We start from the raw sequence: 17966 nt of genomic DNA, 5'->3' as shown, positions 1-17966 counted from the left end.
TCTATGTATGTACATGGAGTTACTAAATTTCACACAACGTTGTACGTTTGTACGCGCCCAACAATTAATGTGACTCCGTGTTCTTGTCCACGAGGCTACAGATACTAAACCCATATGGCCGTATGACTGATCCCAGATATCTTGGCTATTCTTGGCGCTTATTTAAATATAAGGGTCCTTCTCCGATACCTAAATACAGGTACATGTATATGTGTCCACTTTGATTGCAATTCCTGGTTTCCCCAAATTCTATGGCGAACACCTATGTTGACCCGCGGACCCAACAACGGCTGGAGTCTCCAGTAGAGTATTTTTTGGTGCCCCTGATATATATATATGTTATATGTATATGGTTTAAGCCGGTTGTTAGCGATCTGATCGAGTGGATACACTAACATAATTAGACCGTAGATTAGTATCTGTCGCAGACGCAACATATACTCTATGCTCAAACTCACCGCGCCCGGGCAAGTTTCGCTTCGTGGAGCAGCAGGCTAGGCTGGCCAGCCAGAGACATTGAATCGGTCTGGAATCCTCGTTGCTCAACCACTCTCCACCCGATATATCCAATATTGTTAGCTTTATTGGAGTACAGTTAACTACCACAGTCTTGGTCTGAGGAATTTCAAACCCCATCGAGCGAAGTATGTCAACGACAAGACTTCGTCCTTGCAGTCTAGCCAAGTTATATCACTGTCGATACGCTATAATATATGTAGACGATCGGAATCAAAACAACTGCATGCATGGCGAAGGTAGGTTATTTGGCCAAAAACAGTGCCCGATGGGTCTCTAGTGAACCCCAAGGATCCGAAGCGCGGGCCACCCCTAAAACTTACATAGTAGTTTGGGATTCCGGTTGGGTGTTTTGTAACCACTGTTTCGTTCAATTATCAGGCATGGGGCCAACTTCGGCTTGTTTGACAACCTCCGTATCTCCAGATGGCACAAGAACGCCAAAGGGTTCAAAGAGAATCACAGCCATGACATCCTTTTGTATGAATATGGCCGGAGGAATGAACTCTTATCAAGTATTAGCCTGACTGATATGATTTATGGGAAGATACGCACGAAACCACCCCGTCCCCAGCGAGTGCTCAATCACAGGAATCTCATAAGTGGAGGTTCAGCGGTCAGTTTGACGTTGTGGAGGGACAGCTGGATACTGAAACGGAGTTGAGACTTAAATGATAGGGGTGGCTGTGTATGATGTGTATCACTGAGCTGATCCGCCATCCCTCCCGAAAACTAATAATATTACTGGTAAGGATCTGGCGGGCCCTTCCTTCCCCGCTTCCTCCCTTCCCTTGTTTCCCTTCTTCTTCTTGACATTAACTATTCGAGTGAGGGGCTTTCGAGGGAAACCATATTAAAGCTACTTATTCTAGGGTATGCAAGGGGTTTGAAAGCCAATTTATAGAGTATATATAGACCAGCGCTGCCCATCAGCGAGCGTTCACCAAAATTTGGTGGGTAGCAACCGATGCATTTTGGGGGTAGCGGGCAAAATAGCGGGCAACGCTCGCTGATGGGCCGCGCTCGCTGATGGGCTGCGCTGGTCAATATACCTATCCTTATGCTGTTAAATCTGCCAACTTTGCCAAGTATCATGTTGGTTCTGTGGCTTCCATGCGAGGCTCGCCTCATCATGTTATGTTGCAGCAGTGAGGTAAGGGGTAGTCAGGCAAGTGAATTAAGGGTCATTCACGGGGTATTGGCGGATGGCGGACAGGGCAAAAAAGAGACAGCCAAGCCAACTTTTACCTGCAATTCGCCAATACCAATGCCCCGTGAACGGCAGTGCCTGAGTCGACCATGGGCACGCGACCGGCCATTTAAATTCCAATGCACCCCATTTGATGATTGACACAAGGGTATGTATGCACCCGGTACTCGTTTACCACGAAAAGAACCAGAAAATGCAGCCACTCAGGGCAAGTATGGAGTGGTGATCTCTCATACAATCATCCCTGTCTCCGTCACTTGCATTTTTTTTTCGTGCACTGGTAAACGAGTACAAGTAAACTGCATGTTAATACCGCAAAACCTCAGGGATAACGAATCGAACTGGACTGGAATATTGGGCTTCGGATTGGTCAAATGCTTCTTGAGCCTTTATCTGACATACCCAATTGCAAAGCATAAATTTTAGTCGTTTTGACCAAACAATAAGTGGTATTCCAGCCCAGTCCGATTCGTTATTCCTGAGATTCTGCGGTACATGGTCCATTCTGGCCGATATATCTGGGCAGGTTTAAAAACAGGATTTGTATGGCCGAATAAGCCCAATGAAAGTATAAGAATCCTTCCATATTTTTGTTTTGCAGCAATCATGGTTTATGTGGATTTATCCAAACTGAAGGTCCTGCCACACTTTAGAACTTTGAATAACTAGAGTCAACAGTATATTTCACGCTTTCTGACTCTGATCAGATAGAACATAAAATATATATACACCATTCAAGTTTCACAAAACCTGTGTGATAAGTGGTGCTTGCAGTTGAGGAACTGCTTAGGTTTTTGGGGGGAATTCGATGCTCGATCATAGATCAGTAACTGTAGGTACCTAAATTTGTGCGCATGAAATAACCATAGTTAGGTATAGAGGTACTTGAGTATATATATCCAATATTATATTCCCCCCACCCCCCTTTATCCTTCAAACCGTCAGGTCGAATTGAAATGGCAGCTGTTATTAACCACACTCAGGAACGATGGTAGATTGAACGCTGGTTTCAGTAATACCCTCACGCCGCCTGCTTATCCCTTCGTCTGTTTTCAGGACTTGTGGCAACCCGTTACCCGTGGCTCACTACACAAAACCCACGCGACTGTCGGCGGTGCAAAATTGTCTCCTCTCGTCATGCAGAAATCCTCAATCGAGTAGTGCTTTAAACAATCCTAGTTAGATTTTGGTTGATCACGGCGCCGCTTCAAAGCTGAGAGGCCGTGAAGACCGGGAACAGACGAAGGGATTCACTAGTTGCATAGATCAAACTATCATATTTTTACTGAATGTGGTTAACAGCTTCTATTACAATTCGGCCTGGTGGCTTCAAGATGAGAGACTGATAGCGTAGGTACGACTACAGCTAGAGTAGTCTGGTGTTTCTTAAGGGTCAAGATACCCTAATATGTGTCGATAGCTCGCTCGAGTTCGGACTACGCGATCCGTGTAACCCAATCTTCTAAACTGCGTCTTCTACCCATTAAGCTTAGGACCTCAAATTAGAGCCATAGTGAAAGTAAAATAAACTATAGATTAGTCTAGACTACTAGATAGAATACGTTAGTAAGGCTATAGCCCTTAACTACATAAAATGACCACCATTGTGGTGACAGCTCGAGATAAGCCTACTCATAGTCGAGACATAGCAACAAACGTTTCTTCGTCTGGGAGAAGTGCTGATCTGCCACCCCCCCCCCCCTTTTTCCACCCGTCCCGCGAGAAAATGAATTTTGTGTGACTTTGCCAACAGATCCTCTTACCTCTCATAATCTCTCATCAGATAATAAATCTTCCATACAGATCTAACTACTAGTATTGTGTTACAGGGCGGGCCTCTCCAGCTGACTGAGGGATGACGAGCACGGCCAACAATGGCAGCACTGTGCTCCAAACGGACACATGGCTACATACCCTTTAGGTCTTGCAGTGGAAGAAAAAAATCTTCATGGTAGGCTGATCGGCCGGTCTCAGCTTAATTGAGACATGACCCATGGCCATGGCACATGATCGCTAACTATCTCTCTATATACGTACTGCATACGAATACTGTATGTATTCGTGGTCGAGACATGAGTTCGGCCGTGACGACAAGATCAGCTGCTAGCTTCAAGGTACTACTAAGCCCTTGTATCATTGGATTAACATTTGGCAGTACCTATCTATAGTCATGTGTAAAGAAACATCTAATTGAGAAATTTAAACTCCATTCAATTAAGCTTATATCATTATGCTAATGTATTGTTTTGTATATTCTTAATTAACTGGTACATATCAGAGCCGGCACAACTAAATGTATATAAAGCATCATAGAGACCGAACACTACATGAACCTATATGTAATAATACCAACTACAAGTTCTAGAAGGCTAGCACGACTACATATACGCACTTGAGTCTAATTTTTTGAAGCGCTAGTGTCTGCAGCTGGCTACTATAGTTTCCTGTTTGGGGTGATCTGAGCCGTAAAACTCACCAGGCCTCTACCGTGCCAAAAGAACTGTCAAGGTCAGCATAGAGAGTGATTGTAATTAAGTTGAGAGTTGATACTTTCATTAATAGACGTAACTTGATGAAAGTATGAACAAGAGTTGATGACGAGAACAGAGGAGACAGGAGAGAGAAGACAGGAGGTCTAACCATGGTACATGTTCGATCCACCACGAGCCCCCCGGCCCCACGATTACCCATGAGCCCCCCTCCTATCTCGCCCCACCACTTTTGTCTTCGCTGCCAAATACTAACACCCATTCGTTGAAATCGGAGTGGATGCTAGTGAGCTGGCTCGAGCCTGGCCGAGAGCATAAGCTAGCTTGGATTGTGGAGCTGAGATATTACCTACAAGTTCGAGCCCTCTCTCCGGTATAATAAACTGGCTGAATATTGTGCTGGTGTTTAATTTGCATATTACCAAGGTGTTAATTGCTTAGGAAGACGAGAAATATGAATAAGTGGTGAGGGTGCGGGGTATGTACCTGGTGAAAATCGGCGAAGGAATGAGATATGCATGTATATACTAGGTGTGTGCCAAGTGCTCGCGACCGCGAATTGTTGTAAGTATAATATTGGGCCTTTTACCTCTCTGCCTCCACCCCCCCTCCCGCTCCAGCTCCCTCCAGCTTCCGGCCACTGCTCCCCCCACCCCCCCCCCCCCCCGCGGGGGACCACCCTGGCCACCTTCCCCTCCACCTCCTCTCCCCCGGCCGGCCTACCTCCACCAACTTGTCCTCCTAGGCCTTCCTCCTCTTCTTCCACCTCGTCCACCGCCCTCCACACCTCCAGGTCTCTTCAGCTCTATGTTGAATAGTTCAATTGAATTCATTATATTATAGACATTTAAGTTTTTTTCAATTTTAGATTTTGGTGGGGCGGGCTGGTTGCTATGTGGATTAGGGTTCCTCGCTCGTCAGTCAATCAGATCGATTCGGCGTAATAGACTACCCGATGATTTGGGCCAGGGTAAGGGCTCCGCTTCGGCTAGAGCTTACCAATTACTGGATGAATATATACATATACTAAGCTCGTTTGAGAGCAAAATAGTTAAATATTAGTGCTTTCATAACGGACACATCTTTTTGTATTTCCATAAAACTCAATTGATCGCAACTTTCACACACTACTAAATACTGTTACCAAAGTCAATTTATATAGAAGAACGGCGCTGCTCATAAAAGTAATCCTTGACTTTGTTACTGGTATTTTCTGGTACATGGTTCTTAACATTACAATAGTACCTAGAGTACTAGGGTGTAGCGAAAAGTACTACATGTAGTGATCAGAATATGATAAGACAAATACATGTATTCACCGCAACATTCACTTATCAGATTCTGATCACTTACCCTCAACACCCGGTACATACCTCAAACTGATTGCAGATAAGTATTCGAAATTAAAATTTCCAAATAAGGCCCTTCCGGATTGCCTTAGGTAATCACTTTCAAGCCCATGACACTGCATACATATGGTATGAAAAGAACTGTTACAGCCGTTTTTATAAAACTTAGACATGCCAATCTTTCACACATATGTATACAATGCGATCTGAGAACCCTTATATTGATTACCTACTTGAGCAATCCGGATGGCCTTTTTAGGGGACCCTTTTGAAAGTTTAATTCTAGATACTTGTTTAGGTAATGTAAGTTGCTTGTTTATGGAATTGGTTATGATGTGTGGGAAAGTCTGGCGCGGTTAAGTCCTAGCTAGCCGTCGTGACCGCTCCCCGCTTTTCTTGGCAATAGGCAAGTAAGGCTATGTTTTCTAAACCCAGGAGGACTATATCCCAACTCCTCAATCTGTATTAAAAACTACTAAGGGAAACGGCGAGCGAGCGGCTACGGCGCGCGACTGGCCGGCCTCGCAGAGCATACGTAGAACCACAATCGATGATTAACATACTCTAGACGAGACAAATCTATATTGCATGAGGATAGACTGTCTCGTGCCCAGCCTTCTTCTGATTGGTCAATAATCGGGTGAGTACTTAGAAGCTGCGTGAGGTACGAACCTTGGCGCCAAGGGGTTTGGCTGGGCACGAGACAGGAGGATAGAGAGACGAAACGGACGAAGCATACAATCGATCTAGGCTACGTTTCCTCCTTCGCCCCCTGTCTCAATTGTACCAAATACGTTTCCTTTAGTGCTAGATAGTAGTGCCACCTGGCCCGTGCACGGCACTCATCGGGTACTATCGTTCACGGGGTATTAGCGGACACTGGGTGTTGACGGACCGCAGGCAAAAGTTGTCTTGGCTGTCTCTTTTTTGGCTTCAACACCCAGTGCCCGTCAATACCGCAGCCCGTGAACGACAGTAACTTTCTTTTCTTTTCCGAATTGTTAAACGGTTGACAGCTGCGGAAAGCCAATCAAATTCGGCGATAGTAACTCAAAGAGGCATGCAAAGGATAGCAGCACCTCGACAAGATAATGGTAGCACAGAGCTGAGCATGAGCTGAACGGCACGATAAAACAAAAAAAATTCCCTAGACACACTTACGGAAAGTCTCATAATACTAGGCCCAGAAAGCGTTCTCAACTCATAGTATGTACCGGGTGTTGAGGGTAAGTGATCAGAATCTGATAAGTGAATGTTGCGGTGAACACACTTTTCGCTACACCCTAGTATAATTCTCGAAAGATAGCCTAAATAGGCTATCTGGCGGCTGCAGTGGAAATCACCTTTTTTGGAAGAATGCCGGGCTCGAGCTTCCTAGGTAGGTTATTATCCAAAGAATCACACTATGTGTGTGAAAGTAATCTGAGCCTACATGTAGTGTTATAGAACTTGCTCATGTAGCCCAATTGATCAAAGTCTGTACTCGTTTTTTCACAGCGTTTGTGAACACAACTGGCATTACATACACACAAAAAATAGCCAAGACAACCTTTTTGTATGGCATGCAATAGCGGTCGTGTTCACAAACGCTATGAATTCTACTATGTACTAGAATACACTTTTTCTTAATTCGTTGCGGTCTGATTGGTCGACACCGACATGGGTGTTTAGTAAGCATGACACATCAAAGTACTGAACACTCGAGAGGAGGAGGACGGGGCCGAAGGCCTCTCATAATTCTAGAGGGAGAATTAAACAGAGGAGGTGGAATGGGGGGGCCGAAGGCCCCCATCGAAGGCCTTCCATAATTATTTGATACCCATAATCCAATAACTCGCGGTCGCGAGTTGGCATACCCCTAGTAGACGAGTACATACATACAGTGTGAGAGATAATTATTATAGAAACAGGATCTAAAAACAGGGTTTAGGTCCTAGTTACCACATGTTACGACCACCAAACCCTACCATACATATGCATTGTAAAGCCCCAGAAGCAAGAGAAGTCTTTCAAGCACCCAAGCATACTACAAGTTGGCTGCCAACAAGGAAACGCAAGGCAAATATTGTTGAGAATTGATTCCTTCCGCATTATTTTGTCGCATGTGACTACCTAGCTAGATCAGTGAATCATGCGGGGCTTCCTTCACGACTTGTATTGCCAATCAGGTAGTCTTCACTTACAACTAACGAAGCAATTATTGCATGGGTGTACCGGCTCCTTGTCGGCGGATATGATAGCTTATATAGGGTGAACAAGGCTTATCCCTAAACCACGTCAATTGCTGACACGGTGATATAGGGGTTGAATTTGTATGGAAGATCTATTATTTGATAAGAACGATAAGAAGATCTGTTAGCCACACCAAATTTGCCTTTTTTTGGTGGGTCAGCACTTTGGTGACGGTTCAAGGGATATATTGATAGCTAGGTATATTATCAAGACACTGATAAATGGCGGGGTTCACCAATATTCAGCCAATCCCTTTCTCTAGCTAGCGTAAGGCAGTTAACAGTAATGGCATTCAGTTAACATAGGGCGGGTACAATGTACATAGGTCAATACTAATTAAAGCCGACACGCGCGCTTCATATACGGCCGGCGGACCGGAGCCATGGAGTATGTAACTAGAGGCTTCTATCATAAGAGATCTAGACCGCGCGCGGCCGCGCCTGTCTTTTCCAGTGGCTGGAGTAAAAATCCAATTACCGCCACAACTTGCCCCCCCCTCCCCCGGGTTTGGTCGAGCATGCGCAGATAAAAGTGGCCCTGAAAATAGAGGCTCTCCAAAGACATTAGCTAATATAACGGCAGCCACAATAACCCATATGATCATTGATCATGATCATGAGGTTATTAATAACATAATCCAATCCCGCTTAATTAAAGTCAATTGACTCCCTATATATATAGGTACGTATTAACTTTCAATGATTTTAGTACTACCATTATATATCATTTTGACAGCTGAGAGACTCCTACATGCAGGTCATAGGATTGAGGCCGGAGGATGATGTACATATTACACATTAATTCCGGATCGAAGATCACTGTATAGTAACACGTGCCTAGGGGTAGGTATATACATCGTACATGTATTCAAGTACGCCGGTGCACGTGCACCGTTGCACATTGGTCTATTAATCTACTACTTCAGACTTTGGTCCAATAATTTTGAATTATGTGTGCTGTAGCAAGTCTGAAAGTTTAGGGATGTTTGAATTCCAACAACTCCTGCACAAGATTCTTTACTACCGACACCCCAATGATTTATTTTTTTGATATAAGTACTAATTTAAATTCTCTCAGAGATTCTTTAGCTTTCGATACATTATCATGCACCAAAAAGTGTTGCTGAAATATGTGGAAAATCTTACTAGATTTTTGGCGTGGTTTAGGTTGCTGTCCCGTCATTTTTAAACAAGAACTATATATACGTATGTATACAGGCCTACATGTTTGTATGCTATTTCCACTTGTAATAGAGGTGCATCCTATACGTTATGTTCTTGCACCTGCAGGCTTAGCTATGCGCGCACACGTATGTAACTCCGGAAGGCGAACAGTCTCACAGCCGGTTTAGAAAACTACATGTAGCTGATGCATGCATCCATTTCATGTAGGCTTAGAATGATAATCTGCTTAGGCAAATCCAAGTTTCAGGCTCTCCAAAAAGATGACAACCCCCAGATATATCGATAGCTAGAGCTAGGAAACCTTTCGAGAATCGTATTCTGAGTGAGATCAAGGCTGTCTGGACGTAAGCCTAGCTATTGTATTATATAATCATGAAACCCGCCGCAACGAAGCAACACGCGACGCTGTAAGATGATTCCGGCTATAATTGTGTTGATGAGAGGGAAGAGATCGAGGGTTATCCTTACTTCCCTCCTGATATCCTAGTGTCCTTAAAACTGGTTATTCCTTTGATCATAATCAATAAGTAAATGAAGTATTGACGTAGTACGTAGTTCTACGCTACTGTGTTACTTTAACTACATGTACATGTACATGCACACGCAGTTCTCTATGCACTAAACGGTACTAGTGGGTGATCTTCGCACGTAAAGTTAAAACATGTATACGTATGAAATTGAAGACTTCTCATAGTACTGCCTAACCCCACACCTTCCAAATATTTCAAGGCTAGCGTCCATGCGCTCCCGCAAAACCCGATTGGTCTCTAGTTATCAAGCAAAATTTCTTATGGATAACGCCTCCAAAGAACCCGAGAAACATGCAGTAGGACCTGAGGAGCAGTCAAGGCAACATTATTCACCGAAAACTGTTCTTACCGGTCCGGTTAAGGCATAATAATCACGCACATATATATATGTGCACTGCCATACGCCTGCAGCAGAATGTATCTGAGAACATGGAGATTGGTACAATTCTTCTATACTTACCTGCACATATCCAGCTGATACAGCTACTTAGATGGAACCATAGGGTCACAGCCATGCAGTACCGCCTTATAGTTCACTGCTTCAGGGTAAAACTGCAAAAGAGCTTTGCAATTTTATCCTGAGGAGATCGATTTAACCGCTACCGCCTGTTGATCTTGTATATAGCGCCCTCCAACTTAAATCGAGCCAATGTTTCTTACGAACAAGCGTAAGAGACCATTGACCAGTTAATAGGAGGATGTCCGCCGCTCGTGGGTGCCCCAATCACACAGATAGTTGACATTGCAGGAAGGGAACCTCCTCGTTTACCACGAAAAGAACCAGTTTCTCAGGGCAAGGATTATTTGTATGGAGTGGCGGCGATCTCTCATACAAACTATCCTTGTTTCCGTCACTGGCATTTCTGGTTCTTTTCGTGGTAAACGAGTACACCATCCCGTCTATAGCCCGTCAAAACTAGTACTAACAATTTCCATCGGGGCCACGCCACAATAGGTCAAGAAGAGAGATTGGGTAAAGACAACTCGGATCCAGTAGTTTATAAGGAATATTTGGTACCCCTTTTCGATCATGATCAACCTCTATCAACTTGAAATCGCCCAGCAGATCAGAGACAAGGTCATTGGTCTGAATACGCAAAAACGTGAGCTCTTATTGGCTGCCAGATCACTCGCCGCAGCTCTTTAAGCGGCTTCAAACCGGTATCCGAGTCAATAGTAATAGATACCAGCTTCTTAGAGTCTAAGAAGTGTGATTGGGAATTCGATGAATCATTAAGCGGTGCAAACTGGCACCACCTTAGAAGATTACGCAGCTAAGAGAGTTTACAATTAAAGCGCTCCCTACGTCAGCAAGCGCTAGCGCGCTCACCCCACCTTCTTATTCCCCTGCCAAGGACATCAATTATATTTTTTCAATGAGCTCAAGTAGCTAAAGCTATCTCTAGTCAGCCTATTACAAAATTTAAAAACAACTGTTAAATGGGATAAAATCTATATAATACAGATTTTCCAGATCACCCAAAACCCACGCTATAGTATACATATCGATATCGATACCCTTGCAGATCTACATAGATATACGCATGCGTACGTGAGCTCACATATATAGGTATCGATCGCAGTCACAAGCTTTCCAGGATATTTTGGTACTTGAAGTAAATCTATCAACGCGTGGTCGAGCAGGGTCTTATTCATTGCTTACCTATACTTATTTCGAGGATAGGTTTTCGCCATGCATGCGCCGCCACTTTTCACAAGAACTTATGTACTGGGTATAGCGAAAAGTGATCAGAATCTGATAAGAAAAATACACGTATTCACCGCAGCATTCACTTATCAGATTCTGATCACTTACCCTCAACACCCGGTACTACACCTGTGACGGTAAGTCTGTAGACAGGTGGCGGTGCATTGGGGACGATCTCTGAACATTTGCTTGTGTGTCACCGCCACCTGTCTACAGACTTACCGTCACAGGCGTAGTACATAGTGCATGGCGGGCCGGGAATTCATTCTAGCAAAAATTGCATGTATACTCTACAGTCAGAACATGAATCGCGACATCGATAGCAAATACATATTATGGAAATATATCATCCAGACAAATCTCCTCAGCTTCCGCCAGTAGTTTAAAACATCGGAGGGTAAACACCCCCAACAACTACACCTCCACACTACGTACAATAACCCTTGTGATGGACTAAGCGAAGGAGCCGATCGAGTGATAGCTTAGTAATTACTTTATATGCTCTTTTGGGCGTCGGCTTGTCGTAGTGGCGTGTGTCGTTTTGGTTGACGTTATTTATGACTCCTTAACCGGTACAAGCGGTTTCAGCGGAGGAAACGTAGCTGTATGTGTGTGAGTAGCTAAAGTTAGGCGGGAATAGGTGGTCAGAACAGAGAGGCCTTCTTATAAGTTCCTGCTTCAGATTTCTGTTGTATTTTAGGAAATCATTACCTTTATCACTTGGATTACATCGTTTAAAACTAGTAGTTATACATTATAGTCTATATTGCGGCTTTCAAACTAGAATGTACAGCCGCATTCGAAAAGTACTGGCACCCTACTATATTGAGTCGTTCATGAATTGTAGCCCACCAAAATCCATGGCACTCGCGCATACTCAACTTATTGATAGGTATGACCGCAATAGAGTCATGGCAGCTCTCTCTGGCAATTATCTCGAATATGAGGGTTGAAAAGCAGAAAGGACTGCCTCGTGAGCTTGGCTCGGAGGTGTCAATACTTTTCAAATGCGGCTGTACATATGTTTAATTAAACGAATATCATCCGACCTAATTAATGCTAAAACCATCGAACAGTTGATAGTACAATCAGCTCCACGTAAAAAAAACATATAACTGCAAGACTTTAGACTATCCATCCTCAAATCAAGTACACCTAACACATTATTCCCCATGAACCTGTTAAACTTTTATTCGAGTGATATCTCGTGATGATAACTATATACCGAACCTCTTCTCTTGTCCTTAGCTAGCGAGGCTTTGATATGTGGTCCAGTACAGCTAGATCGTATTAAAACCTGGATTTTTATGGTGTTTTCAATAGAAGATTAGTGTACTAGCTTTATAGTTTGCCAGCCTGAAGAAGTGCTTGATATTGACATGCATCAAATATGAATACAGATGCAGAGGTTATCATTTTCGATTTAATTTGGTGTGCTTATAATGATTGTACAGTATAGAAACTGTAGTTAGTAAACTCGAGCCAGCTAACGGCCTCGTTTGACCATGTATTATCAGAGTAGACTTATTTTCATCTTAAGAGCTTCCGAGCCTACTTATCCTTTCGTCTGGCAATGCTGCCCACCTTATAACACAGGTATTAGATTTATATGGGAGATCTATTATTAGATAAGAGAAATAACGACATCTGTTAGTAAAGCAACAAATAAAATTTGCTTTTTGGGGGGTCACGTGGGCAGCATTTTTTGCCAGACGAAGGGATAAGTCAAAGGAGAGTGGTTGTGGGCCACTTCTTATTGTACTAGGGGTTGAGGTTTTGAGAGCTTTTACAACTAAACTGGGTGTCAATGACCCGAATACATAATCATCCTCAATTATGCCAGTACCTCCCAGTTCCTGATACTGGAAGCATTTGTTGAAATTATGGTCGAGTGATTTTCTGTGATGATTGATTAGTCAGCTCTCACTTCGAGCAGCTTGGCTAGAGGTATGTAAGCCCGTCGTTATTAAACTTGAGCTGACTATGATCGGCTGTGAATTTAGGAGCTGATATTTTTCAACAGAAGGCTCATAGCGTGAATTAATGTAACAACTCGTGCCATTATTTTTCAACGTATACTTTAGCCCACAAGGCCGAGGTGCATGCGTCTCGAGGTAGCCATATAGATAGCTAGTAGGCATATATATATAGCATACTATACACCTGATTAAAGAGAAAAGCATGCACATCTCCATGGAATAACTCATAGAGCTAGAGGCTATTCGCCTCCAATTAATCTGAGCTTCTTAGCAAGTATATCATTCTAGCTCCAATGATGGCATATATTCTAGTTCAAAATGTGTATACATGTATATATATATACTCGTATACAGGGCCCATGTCGATGGCTTGATTTGGCCGAGGTTTTTCATGATTATATATACATATCATTATAGATTATAACCCCATCCCATGAACCGTAGAAGCCTGAGGTTCCAATTGGGTACTTTGCAACTCCAACCTCGATAAAAACACAAAAACGATATAAATCAGCCCTATTCACTAATAACAAAGAAGCGGGAAAGTTTATCAAAGGATCCCAATAAAAGCTCCTAATATAGTACTCACGGAGCTGATGTTGCTGTGAATTTAGGAAAGGTTACTTTATTTCAAGTGGGGCCAATTGGGTCCTTAACTCGGTTGCTACGGTTGATGGGATGATAAGGTTATAGGTTACTTGTAACCCATGCAAAGATCAATGGCCGGACGTAACTATTTATCTAACCTCAAGAAAAATATGTAAAGGGTTTGAAAGCTTGACAGCCCTGATTAATGCGGGTACATCATCGCATGAATTTACTTCATGAGTTATCACTCGGTATATAAATTGCTGAAATGGCTGATCGGCTTGGCATTGTTTCACACAACATGCGACGACATCGACATCTTAATGACAACAACGCACACAACCAACGAGATATGTGCTTCCAATACAGAGGATACGTATACAGGTAACATGTTTGGCCAGTCACATTTAGCATCACCCCAAATTAGTGATTTACTGGTGGACCTGGGACGTTACACGAAAACGCTCTGATCATGCTGCATGCAGACGTCGACAGCAAACACACACTGCATGTGTGGAACCACAAAACATCAACATATGCACACACTACATGATGTTTAGTAGCTCAGCCTTGTCTCCACATCCTTAGAGCCTCAATTAATTGAGAAGCCCAATGGCGAGTGATAACTGATGATGTATGTTGATCATATATCGGCAGATCATGCAAGAGCGATCGCAGGATCTATACATATAGCGCTAACAGCATTATGAAGCAGGATCATGTCATAGAATTAAACCATCATATACGAGGTGCCATTAACAAATTTAGTTGGAAATTAGGGAACGAAGCCGATTGGTTCCGGGCGTGGTAAACTGTTCTTTCAGCTTGCACTTTGCCCAGCTCGATTCAAAGCTTGTATGACATATTGTGTAGATTAATGCTATCGTACATATCTACGTATATAAGCGTACTTATGTATGTATGCACTCATATTATATCACGTTATAGTAGCTGGTCAGTTACCTATATACCTGCATTCATGTATATACATATATGTACCCCGTTTCCAGACCGAACCTTGGCAAAACCTTCCTTAATGAGTGGGAATCTTCTACATTATTAGCAAGGCTTTAAGAGCCTCACAACGTACGCACAGGGGCGCTATTTGATATACTACAGCTAGCTAGCTATGTCTATTAGAGTAAGTGCTAGAGAAAACCGTACAGGCTGTGTAATTAAAGAATAACTTGTTAGGCTAAAGCATGTATGTACCTCTAGCTAGGTCAATTTTATATTTTACGGTTCGAGATCTACTAATTCCAAGGGGTGTGTTTCGCGTCAACTCCTAGGTTGCGATCTGTGAATCGCGCGATGGTACCAACGTATTCTTGAAATTGTCGTATAGAGTTATCTTAACCAGCTTTATCTAGATTTACCATATATGATTTGAGACCTATATGGATGGTCCGAAATATATTACCGTACATATAACGATTTCAAATCTAAATAACAGAGAGAGGCTGTACATGTAGAGAGCTGTACAGTTGTTCGGTCTTTATCTTAGCTACGTAATACTACTATTAAACTTACATACCACACGTACGTATGCACGTGCACGTGCCGATCGAAGGGATCTTACACAGTAAATAGCCATTTGTCTACTCATTTTCAGCCTTTGAAATAATAATGAAGTACTGTCCAATTGAGGGTACCAAGTTTCTACTTTTGGAGACCGTCTTGCGCCTATATCGTGGGAGCCGATAATAATACAGGTACAGCTGCGGGTAGCATCTGCTGAGATTTCAAAAAGCTTTACATATGTAAGTAATCTGCATCGCATTTCAACTTCGTCGGACACCATCGGCTGCGCACTGGACCGGTAGTTTGGGTCTGTAATGTTGTTAAAAGAACTGTGAATATAGGAAATGAAGCCAATTTGCGCGATTCAATGCATGAGAGAAATTTGGAAGCAATCAGTGTATAGAAGGCCTAGGTTTCAGAGAACGTTCTTCGAATCGAGATCGAAGCTTCATCGATTAAGGCCTTTAGACCTGCTTAACGCAACTAACCTGCGTAGCTAGCGCTAGCTAATAATTAATCTTCGAAGTACACGTATGTGTAATGCTTGCTGGCTATGACAATTGATATTTATCGCGGTATCAAGCAATATCTATCAGTTCACATGGCTACCAATCATGCCATGATATCTATAATCGCTCAACAGACTTATAACAAGGGAAGAGTGGATATAAAGTCTCCAGTGTTATCTCAAGTATATATAGTTTTGTCCAAATGGATCTTAATTAATTGTGCCAGCTATAACAATTAACATCAATTCCTCCTCCTTTTGAATATACCTCTGCTGTAGCCCATGAAATCGCTTTGCATCAGCTATAACTATTGGAATGAGTAACATATCCGAGCCGGCGGTGGCCGCAGACTCCAGCCATACGCCGTTCGAAATCCACCTTGCAGCGGATTGGGGGATTGTGGACATAAAGGAATGGTTATTCAACGCTACAAGGGGGGAGCATCAAATTCTCTGGGATAAGTTTTTCGAAAATCACTTGTAAGTATTGGCATTCTCGTGTATAACGTACCAAAGATGAAAAGAGTAATTTGATCTAAACTTTAAGTAGCAAGGTCTCCAAACCCGGTCCAGAGGAAAGCGGAGAAGCAGGTCTACCTGACGGAATATCACTACGACTCAAGCCCGGACCCGTTAATTATAACGGAATGGACATATTAGACCCGATTGAGTTCACAATGACTATATATGGCCATGAGATGACTGTTAAGATGTATTCTTCCTGGGACGCCCTTGCCGTAATTTTGAACTGTAAACTCCCGCGTTACGACCCCACCACTGGACCCGCCAAAGGATACGCCTTAAACATCAATGTTTTGTTTGCCAAATGGTCGAAATTGATGAGTGGTTGTCTCGCCCCAAACAAATTCTACCCTCCAGTCTACTGCGTCTTTTATACAGAAACCAGCCAAAGGAATATCTTTCTACTCAGTGTTGGAAAGGTAGTGGATTTGAAGACTGGCACGCCCGATCTCGAGTATATTCGTACCCGTGTGGTCGAAATGTTGGTAGACGCGAGAAGGAATCAATTATATCAAGCGCTTCCCGGAAATCCCGATCTCTTCGATACAGACGATAATCCACTTAAAATTCTGCTAAAGCCGGATGGCCGTCTGCCAGACCCTGATGACCTCGAAGCTCGGGGCAAGAAAATTTGTGCAAGTTCAGGAAAGCCGGTAACTGAAAAAACATGGAACGAATTCTGCACGAAATATAAACGCTCAAATGTGTCATGCAAAAATCTTGTAGGGGCTTGTGCAGAGGCATGGGGATTTCAACTTATGCTACAAATTCTTCACAATCGTCCTGGTGACTGCTATTACTCCATTGCCTTGGGACAGGGCAAGCACTTGAATAGCATCAAACTCGGTCCAAGATACCGGTACAGCCGTTCGAACTCAAGCACATCCAAAATTACAAAAGGGATTTGTGACACCTGTTGCCTTGTGGCATGTGCCATCAAAGCCAAATACAACATTACACTGAACGAAATTACGGATGTCAACATTGCTGACATCTTGGACACCGCGAATTCGAACCCTGTCTCGACCACACCACAAGATGACGGACCGGCCAAGGGGGACCAAGAGGTGTTAACAAAGCTCCCAAGGAAGCGAGAAAACGAAACTACCGAGACCGAACCTCGTGGTACACCAAGGCGTCGGGGTGGCCTTTTGGGATATATCTCATCCAAGCTCGCACGTCAGACAAATGGCGAAGAAGCAAACAACTAAAGCTCTCGCTCTAGCAAGAGTTTCGAGTTCGTGTTTTGTGAACCATATTTTCTGATCGTGGTGTGTGACGGTGGGCGGGGCTCGGGGTTTCGGGGTTTCGGGGTCGGGGGTGTCTTTAATGTCGATGATAGGAACGTTTGGGAGTAGTGTTTGGCTATGTGACATGACCGTAAGGACGGGGTTCGAGTTTAGGATCCAGGGTGAGGGACCGGGGCTAGGGTTGGTTGTTGTGATTTTTGGGTGGTTTACTTATTTGTATTTGGGGGGTTTCTTATCTCTCATCGATCGTATCTTTTACGCGGGTTGTGGAGGATTTTGTGTTAGGGTTTCACATTTTGATTTTATTATTTATTTCTGATTACGTTTGATGGTGCTGTTTACCCTGTTTAATGTGCCAGTCGACTCCGCTATATATTGCA

The 17966-nt window shown here is 43.3% G+C and overlaps 1 protein-coding gene across 1 annotated transcript; it reads left to right on the top strand.

Moving 5' to 3' along the window:
* Window positions 1–16130: 16130 nt before the first annotated feature.
* LAJ45_07284 (uncharacterized protein) lies at window positions 16131–17547 on the top strand (the record flags this gene model as incomplete). The annotated part of the gene is made up of 2 exons (XM_046116842.1): window positions 16131–16294; window positions 16365–17547. 2 exons carry the CDS (start codon window positions 16131–16133, stop codon window positions 17545–17547), a joined length of 1347 nt encoding a protein of 448 aa, XP_045969877.1.
* Window positions 17548–17966: the final 419 nt, after the last annotated feature.

This window comes from Morchella importuna (genome assembly GCF_003444635.1).
Source record: "Morchella importuna strain M04M26 chromosome Unknown Morimp01GS023, whole genome shotgun sequence".
Taxonomy (NCBI): domain Eukaryota; kingdom Fungi; phylum Ascomycota; class Pezizomycetes; order Pezizales; family Morchellaceae; genus Morchella; species Morchella importuna.
Note: the sequence above shows the minus strand (reverse complement) of the source record. Positions and strands in the feature narration are given on the sequence as shown.